Source organism: Triplophysa dalaica, chromosome 15, assembly GCF_015846415.1.
Source record: "Triplophysa dalaica isolate WHDGS20190420 chromosome 15, ASM1584641v1, whole genome shotgun sequence".
Lineage (NCBI taxonomy): Eukaryota > Metazoa > Chordata > Actinopteri > Cypriniformes > Nemacheilidae > Triplophysa > Triplophysa dalaica.
The window spans coordinates 590,001-599,848 of record NC_079556.1 but is presented as its reverse complement, the minus strand read 5'-3'; the positions used below and the strand labels follow the sequence as shown (position 1 = coordinate 599,848).

Here is a 9,848-nt window from a genome sequence, read left to right as displayed (position 1 = left end):
AATCCAAATCTCACAGGAAATGTGTATCTGTGTCTACAATCACCCTGCACGCATATAAATGTCCAGTTTTTTACATGTTAGGAAACTTCTGGCCCTTCACTGCATTCCAGATTCATTTTTTGTGTTCAGGTCTGTGGAGAAAATAAAATATTTTATTCAACCAATTTGTTCAAGATAAACATAGTTTTTCCCGTCACAGTCTATTTGGCATGTTTTTTCCTAAGCAGAATACCACCTATCTTCATAAACGTGTTTTAAAAGAGCTAAATGACAAATGTTAACCTATCATGGGATAAAGTAAACATCTGTAAAGTATATTTCCATAAGTATTGATGGCTGTATCGATTTAAAAACGTAATAATGCTCTCGGTCCACTAGACCTGCAAACATTGCTGAGTAACAAAAACATGAAAACAACACATAAAACAAAAAGAGCAAATCACTGCATACAAAGGTTTCCTGATAAATCAGATAGTTTCCTGAAAAATTCAATGCCACGAATCAATCATTAAGATGCTACCTGTTGTTTTTTGGTTTCAAAGCAAAAACATAGCCAGTGTAGACTCAGTCGCACAGTTTGTCACAGTCTCAGAATTGATGGTGAGGAGATTTAAACACATGACAAACTCTACAAATGTTAATTCAATTAAAGGTCCTGAAACGCTGGAGCTTTCGTGGTCCATCATACTGAGTTAAGAGGATCAGTTAATTTGAGTCACAACTCACAGGTTGTCTAACCAAAACCAGCTGATGTTTTCATCCCCTCATTATACAGTTCCTAGAAGCAGAATGAAATGAAATGCTAATAAATAAACGGCATGAATACAGAGCTGTTTCATTGTAAACGATCTATCAGTGTCATCAATCACAGATTTAGTGTCAAGGATGCATAACAGACTAATATTATGTTTGCATTTTAAAGCTGGACCTGGTGAGATGGAATGACATTCCCAGCTCAAATGAGGTTTGATTACATAATTGTGTGTTTTGGTTCCTCGCTCTGTAATGGTAAGTCAATTTCTAGTAGCCTAATTGATTTCCAGTAATTTACTGTTTACCAGTGGATTTTTGGAAAGGCTAAGAAGCAGAAAGAACCCGGATGTTTCTGTACTTTTTAAATATCTGTAATCTAAATAAGTTAGGACACACACACATACATCCCTTGCTTTGCACTTGAACTCTTGAACTTTCCTTTCCATGTGGAATAACAGCCTTTTGACATTATAACAAAACTATTTTTAACAGAAATTCTTTAGCGGCTACACAATATTATACATACGAAAAAACAAACCCTTGACTTTTCCCCTAGAATAAATCACTACATTTCATGAGGTGCATTCTGGGACACTTTTCAAACACCCTTGAATGAGTTTGTTGGAGGACAATCTCTCTTCTCTTCTGACCCAACTTCACCAACAAAAAGGTAAACAGACAAAACACATTTTTCCCGTATTTAAGCATGTCTTTAAATCCCAAGAATCAAAACATGAGATACACATTCAAACGTGCCCAATCTGTTGACTCTTTTCACATTTTGCTCATCTTGCACACTAAATTACTGGCAATTGTGCAACAAAACAAATACACAAGACTAAGACTGTATCAAAACATACTAAATAATACTAAACTGCGAGACAGACAGTAACAGAAGAAGCAGTAAATGAAAGGCGCTTAGTGAAGGATCATTTTACGCGACAACGTAAACTTTTTAGGACAGCCCTACCATAAGCTTCGAGGTCTTTGATCGATTGTTGGGGATTCTGTAATATGGGTAAAATCACATATTTTAATTCGTTTTTTGGAACCAAATAAGCGTGATATATCGCATATGCGCATCAAAACAGACATGCGCAGCGCACGAGACATGCGCAGATGGAAAGAAGCGAGACGCTGCGCGGTGAAGGTGTAACAACTCAGAGAAAAATAAATCTTGTGCTTATCGTAAATCATTCATTTATTAATTTCATTTCCGCCATTATAGATTTTTCGCTAATTAGCATTTTATGAAAAAAATAAAAAATGAACTAGTCCCTGGATTTTTGCCCTATCGGAACCAAACCAACGCTGATGAGTTCTGTGGAGTGTGAATATGAATAATTATTAAAAAAAAGTTGAAATTTTCATCCCCCATCGCTAGAGGGCGCAAAAATGTCCAAAACGGAAGTAACATATTGAACTAAAATGGCCATAACTCCTGAACTGTTTGAGATATCTTCATGGGGCTTGGAACATATGTGTAGACCCTCAATCCGGGGTCAAGGTAAAAAAAATGTTGCGTTTGGCCACTAGGTGGCGCTATAATTTGAATGAGCTAGAAAATGGCCATAACTACGCAACAGTTTGCCCGATTGACTTATTATTTGGTATGGTGTGTCTTTGTCTCATTCTACATGAATATCTAAAAGGACATTGGCGTATCTTAAAAAACATGGCCGCCATTGGCCAATGAAGTTTGAGCACTTATTAGACCGGGTTAACGGAGGCCGAACAAAACGACGCTCGCTGGGCTTATTCGTCTCATGGTCTTTAAGGTCTGTAAGAAATGTGAACTCATTCGGCCACCGGGGGGCGAAATAACGCTTTAGGAGTGCTTAAACAATTGTGTATCACGTGACATTTGACATATACAGAAACTATTGGTATCATATGATAGTACTCTTCATTCTGAGCAACTTTGCCTCTGGAACAACTTCTATCGATCGAACGGTTCGTGAGTTATTGCTGATGATGTCAAAAACCTACTTTCGCGAACTAGTCGTTGGATTTTCGACCGATCGGAACCAAAACAATGCAGATGACTTCTTTGGGAAGTGTTTGTAAATAATTATTGAAAAAAAGTTAAAATTTCCTTTCACGGTCGCTTAGGGGCGCCAAAATAAAAAAATGGGTGGAGCCTATCACATTTAAATGGCCATAAATCCAGAACAGCTAAACATATCATCATATGCCTCGGGAAATATATGTAGACCATCACTCCGAGGTCACATACAAAATAACGTGGCGTTTGGACACTAGGTGGCGCTATAATAGTAAAAATGGCTAAATGTACATGTCTTTTGGTGGCCTAGACAACGGTGTGTCACGTGACATTTGACTAATACACAAACTATTGATATCAAACGATAGATCTCCTCATTCATAACAACTTTGCCTCTTGAACCATTGATGTCTATCAAATGGTTTGTGAGTTATTGGTGATGATGTATAAAACCTACTTTTGCAAACTTGTTCAAGGATTTTCAAGCAATTTCAAAATTTCCACCACAGTACATTTCTTTGGACTCTCTAGGTCAATAATCATCAAAAACATGTTGAGTTTTTTTTGTTTTGTGACCATAACAGGGTCCTTTATTATATTAGCGTGAAACGAGTACGGTGAAGGTCGCTACTCCTTAATAATTAATCCAACTGACTTGCCATTAAGTACTATTATACATATTATGACACAAAACAAGCATGCAACATGTGATCCTTATCGGAAGAGGCATGCCTTCACAACAGTCAAAAAGGTGAAATATCATACATTTAAAATTACTGTTTTAAACTTGTCTTTAATAAGTACATCATTTGCTAATCAAATTGCTAATCAGCCAGTCACATAGCATAAACTCAATCCATTTTGGCTTCTAGACGTGGTAAACACACTTGCTGAAGTTCAAACCGAGCATCAAAATGGAGAAACAATTGGATATATGGTATGGGATATATTAGATAACACATACCACCTGAGGATTGTTGCCAACCATGTCCATGTTTTGATGGCTACTTCCAGCAGTAAAAAATGGACCATGTCAGAAAGCTCAAATGATCTCAAACTGGTTTCTTAAACATGACAATGAGCTCACTGTACTCCAATGGCCTTCAGAGTCACCAGACTCAACCAAATAAGCATCAGTTAAATGGCAAGGTCTTCTGGAATATTGTTGCAGACCATGAATGTGAATCAATTATCTATTTAAATTGGTCGTATTTTTTTATCAATTCTTCAGAACACAAAATAAGCTATTTTGAAGAATGTGCATTGTATTAAAAAAAAGACCTATATATGTGCAATAGAATGTTTTAGAGACACAGGAGTTGCTTTGTTTTGCTAATGGCTTCATTCTTTATCAATTGACAGCTGCCAAGCCACGCCCTTAGCAACCAAACAGATTATTTTTTGCAATCGTCTAGCCAGACCTACATCTCTGCAGTAGAATATTATAAAGACACGGGGCTTGGTTCGTTTGGCTTGTGGTTTGATGTGTTATTAATTGACAGGTATTAATGGACACCCATGGCAACCGAACAGGTTAGCTTAGCAACCGTTTAGCAAGATCTCTATCTCTGCAACAAATCATCATAGAGACATGAGAAATGGTTTATTGCACTCGTCCCTTAGGTATTATCGGTTTACGCCCGTTTTTGCATACGAGTGTACGCATGCATGGTCTGTATTAAAAGTTACCAACCGTTTCTGTCATATTTCTTGGTGTGGAAGAGTGTCATTCGTTGTGGATTTGTTACGGTGCCATTCCTGAGCCTAGTTGACAATGGCAAGGCCAATAGAGGCCTTAGACTGCTCGAACCCGCTAAATGCTGCTTGCAGCTTTAATTATTATTATTATTATTATTATTATTGCATAGCGATCAAATAAGGCCGTTTTATAATTTTCACATGAATATTAGCATATAGTTTACTCTATTGACAAACGGCTTTTGGGTTTTGATAAACTTTTGCATCAGTTTTAAGCCTCTTAACAAAGTACACTTTTGTTTTTAAAGATAATGGGGTTCAAAGCATGCCTGATGTCAGTGTTATTATTTATGGAAATGATTTCCGCCGTAAGAGAAACTGTTTATGTATATGATTGTGTTTATTATTTTAACTCCACTGCCATCATGTGGTGAGTTTCCTACATAGACTACAGAGACAATTTATCTTTGAAAAGAACATTTGTCAACATGTTTTATAAGTATAACCTTTACATGAACAAAAGTTGTTAGCCTACATTGTGTTACTGTGTCACTTTTTGAATTGTCATTGCAGTAAAGTTTCCAGATGTGTCACTTCTGCTTTGTCACTCACGTGACTTTTGTGACTGTTTCACATTTACTCTAGAATAGTTTGAGACCACCTAACTAACTGCACTTTACAATTGTGTTGAAAGATTTCTCATTAATATAAGATTAACTGGTTAAACATGTTGTACGGGTGCACACAACGTTTCATAGATATTGTGTTTAAAAATGGTAGAAATTCAAGAGAATTGTTTTCTATTTGCTGTTCTGCTGACAGATGAGACTTCTGTTGGTTCTCTGCAGACCAGAGATGTGTGGGCTGATGGTTACACGGGTTTAAATGAATCATCAGGTGGTAAACTTGGCATTGGATATACTTATAAAGAACAGTTATTTAAAGCACCTTTAAACATTATTTTACTTATACAAAGAACACATTCTTTAACAACAAATCAGAGAAAACAAAGAAACTGTTAATGTATAAATTAAGCAATGTAAACTATTAATAGACTGTTGAAGTACACATCATTCAAAGGGGGAAGTAGAAAACACTCAAGTGAAAGACTGAGGTTATGCAGATCAAACAGTTTTGACATTATTATCATGTACTCTGCTTAAAATGTAAATATAAGTATATTGTGATAATATTTAGAGAGGGAATAACCATGTGCACCGTGATATACGTTGAGGAAACTCTTTTGTGATTTACTAAACTTTCATGTATCGACTTGTCGGAAACTCCCACCAGTCAGTCAGTCAGTCAGTCAGTCAGTCGACTGCAACGTTTCCTGCAGTGATGTGAAATAATCTGCTGCTCTGCGTGTAAGAAACCAACAAACTCCAGTTCACACCCTCTTAATGCATCCAAAGGGCATGAAATAAGGTAAAGTAACGCGTTTATTATTATTATTAAATGTAGTTTTAACTTCATTCGGGTTAAATCTACCGGCGCGTGCTGCTGTGTGCGTCGCGAGGTCCGCAGGTGGATTTGACAAGCGAGTAAAATCAAGACTCCGTATCAATATAGAAATAAAACCAGCGAGTACAAAGTGTTTTCAGGGTTTGTCTTTATATTGAGTCGTGAATCGAGCTGTGTTTGAAACATATATTGAGATTGTAGTTTATTTATCATTGTGTTATTCGCACCGTTCCTGTGTTATAATGTTTTAAAGTGACCGTCGTCTATATTTCCGTCGCTTTACTTCCGTGTGAAGTTTGATTTCCTTTATAAAAGTTCTTTTTACATTTCATTGATGATAAGTGTTGACTTTACATCCGGGAATAGAGAAAATTGTCTCACAGAATGGTTCTGTTCGTTTGTACATCAATTGTTCAAAGGCTGTTTGTTTAATGTTTGACAATGAGGGGTTTACTTTAGGATTTAAGAGAGATTTGAGACCTTAAACCTCGTGTGGTGCTTAACAGAAGGGTAAAGGGAAGTCCCCACCCATATAAGTGTGTATGTGATGGGAAATGTGCAGCATCATGGTTGCCACTTGGTTAAGATGACCAACTTTGCAACTGTGTTGTGGAGCCGTTGCTTCTTGTTCTTCCTGGTAAAACCAGACGATATAAAATCCCAGAATGAAGGAAATAATGTATTTTGAATGCTTACAGTTTATTGTTATTTCTTAAATTTTAATGAGGTTGTGCAAAACAGTTTCTAAGCATGTTTGTGAAGGCAACAAGTGTTGTGTGTGGTGCGTAAAGTGTAAAATATTATCATTTATAAAATCTTCAGTTCATTTCAAACATGTAGCAAACGCCTTTCTTTTTCTCTGCGGAACACAAAAGAAGACATTTAAAGTATGTCGATAACCAAACGACATGGGCTGTCGTCGACCTTCATTGTATGGGTTAGGGTTAACCACTGACGCATTCCTCAAAATATCTTCTTTTGTGTTCCAATGAAGAATGAGTTTTGGAAAACATTTAGGTTTTTGGGAGAATTGTCTCTTTAATCGGTCGTGTAAATTAGTAAGCCAATGTCAAATACAAACTAACGTTTCCCTGATTTATCTCCAGGAAAAATGAGAGACAGGCTGAGTGAACTGGGAAGCGTTCCAAGCAAAGTGGTCCAGACGGACGACCCTGTCGACGAAGAAGAAAATGTGGACGACAGCGATATCCAACAGCACGCGGTGGTGTTTGAAGGAGAAGACGTCATGGAGGATGCCTTTAAAGAAGCCCAGTCCATCCAGAAGGAAATTGCTCAACTCAGGACGGAGGTGAAGAGACTGGGCAAGCAAAACACTCGCTTCCTCACCTCCGTCAGACGCATCAGCAGCATCAAGCGCGACTCCAACACGATTGCTCGCAGCATCAAAACCAAAGGGGATAACCTGTACGCTCGCATACAGAAGATGGGCGCGCTTTGTAAGGATCTGGAGGAAGAACACGAAGCCAACTCGGCTTTGGTGCGTATGGTGCGCCACCAATTCGTCTCCATAACGGGCTCGTTTCACGATGCCATGAACGAGTACAACAGCGCCGAGATGGCGCAGAGGGACAACTGCAAGACGCGCATCCAAAGGCAGGCCGAGATCATGGGTAAAGAGGTCACCGGAGATCAGATCGAGGAGATGATCGAGACGGGCAAGTGGAACGTCTTCTCAGACGACTTGGTCACGGAGGGGCGAACCGCTCGCTCAGCGCTCACTGAGATTGAGAATCGCCACAAGGAGCTGTTGGAGTTGGAGAGTCGGATCCGGGACATCCACGAGCTTTTTTTCCAGTTGGCTCTGCTGGTGGAGGAGCAAGGGCCCATGGTGGACAACATTGAGGCCAACGTGTGCTCCACCGAGGACTATGTGGCCAAAGCTCTGACCCAGATCAAGCAGGCTGTTAAATACAAGAAGAAAAACCCTTGTCGACAGCTCTTCTGTTGCTGCTTTCCGTGTTGCAATAAATGATTCCAGCAGATGTGTTATGCCAAACATGCAACCTGCCTTCATGTATACAGCGGTACAGTGTTAACCACAAGTCACGCGATGTACAGTGAGCTTTGCTAAAATACCCTTGCTAGCATGAAGAACACATTGATCGTCCAGCGTCCGCTTGGTAACGGGCGCGCTTGACAAAAACTTGGCGACTGTTGGTTAACCACATGTACATGAGCTGAAGTGATACTGCTATTGAACGCTACGGTTTCTCACTGCGAGTGTGTTAAAGATATCAAAATGAAAGCTGTAAAAACACAACACTTGTTTAATGGCCTTATAAAGGCGTGCAAATCTTACTCATAAACATGCTGTTTTAAATCAATATTGCTGTGGTTTAAAACCAATGTATACAGGGTCTTATGATTTGTTTATTTAATAAATGTTTTAAATATTCTTGATTGTCTTTGTTGGGGTCTTGTTTTTACCGGTTTGCTAGGATTAACACAACCTTCCTCTCTGCGATACTCACATGAGATCATTTGTGCAATGTTTAGTGTTGCATCAGTGTTGCTTTCCAAAGTATAAGTTACTTCTGCAATGAGATTTGCACACAGGATTGTGTAAAAGTGTGATATTGTGCTTTCAGTACCTTTTGTTTCAACTGGAACCAAGCATAGTTTGATAGTAAAGCATCTCGATTGAAAAATTGATTTTATTCATAGCTATTTTGTGTGTTTATGTGCAACTTCAATTTTTCAAGTCTGAGTTATTCAGTGCAAATGGTTTTGTTATGATCTTTAGACAGCTACTTTCCGGCTCCAGACAACTAGTTTGCTTCTTTTTTTACAATTTAGGAAGTGAAATCACTATCATCGTCATCATTTAGAAGATGTATTGGATACACACGAGTAGAATTATTATTTAATAAACCACTTTGCTTCAGACATTAAGCATATGAGATGGTAACATATTTTCATAGATTTAAAGTGTATAATGTTCTACCAGCCCACGAGGACATACATCCATTGGATCTTAAGTCCAACGCCTTAACCACTCGGCCATCCTGGTCACTTTTGGTGCCTATGAGCCCCCTTCAAACATTCTTCAAAAACAATTCAAGTTTATTTATATACAGGGGCAAACAGGAAAAGCAGAAAAGATTAAACACAGCACAGTGCACCTCTTGATCATTTTTGGCTGATAACACAAGCCGGTTTATAAAACATATTTGATTTGTATTCATAGTTATTTTGTATGTTTATTTTCCATTAAATTTTTGGTCAGTCATTGCGTTGCCATTTTTCACTGATAGATGTCTGGGTTGTTTTTGATTTACTCACCCTCTACCCACCTAACACATGATGTACCGGTACCTTATTTTGTTGGTCATTTTTGGTAATTTCATGATTAACCAGCTGGCACCGTAGGTCATGTGATCACCGCTCATGGGTTTGATTACCACAAAACACAGATGTTGGTGATCTGCCTGATTTACAGTTATGATGTCGTGTTGGAGAAGTTCTCATCATTTGGCCGAGGTTTTTCATGTGTGGACATGCATGTAGCTTTCCTGTAACTCAACGGTAAGAGTATCGCTTTAACAATGCAAGGCTTTGGGTTTGATCCCAGGTTATTGCAAACACCGAAGTTTAAATGTACAGGACAATGCAATGTAAGTCGATTTGGATAAAAGCGTTTGCCAAATGCATGAATGTAAATGTTGCTGGTTGAACACTTTCTGGGATTAAACGGTCTCACATGAATCACTACACTTGTTAATCTTGGTGTACAAACACACCCCTGTGAAGCATGTTTAATTTATCCTCCAAAGGAGAACCACACTGGAATGAAATGATGGGAGTCTCTGACATGAGTCACGGCCATTTTAGTTACTGCAAAATTATATGAAGAATATGTGGTTAATAAATCTTCTTGACTTGAGCACATACATCTCACTCATCATTT

At 38.3% G+C, this 9,848-nt stretch overlaps 1 protein-coding gene across 1 annotated transcript; it reads left to right on the top strand.

Moving 5' to 3' along the window:
* The first annotated feature begins 5,545 nt into the window (after positions 1-5,545).
* Positions 5,546-8,336, top strand: stx11a (syntaxin 11a). Its single transcript, XM_056767542.1, has 2 exons — positions 5,546-5,884; positions 7,027-8,336. The coding sequence occupies exon 2, from the start codon at positions 7,032-7,034 to the stop codon at positions 7,911-7,913; it is 882 nt and encodes a 293-aa protein (XP_056623520.1). The 5' UTR covers positions 5,546-5,884; positions 7,027-7,031; the 3' UTR covers positions 7,914-8,336.
* The last annotated feature ends 1,512 nt before the right edge of the window (positions 8,337-9,848 follow it).

Coding starts and splice junctions, on each gene's coding strand:
- stx11a (XM_056767542.1), top strand. CDS start 7,032: ATGAGAGACAGGCTGAGTGAACTGGGAAGCGTTCCAAGCAAAGTGGTC.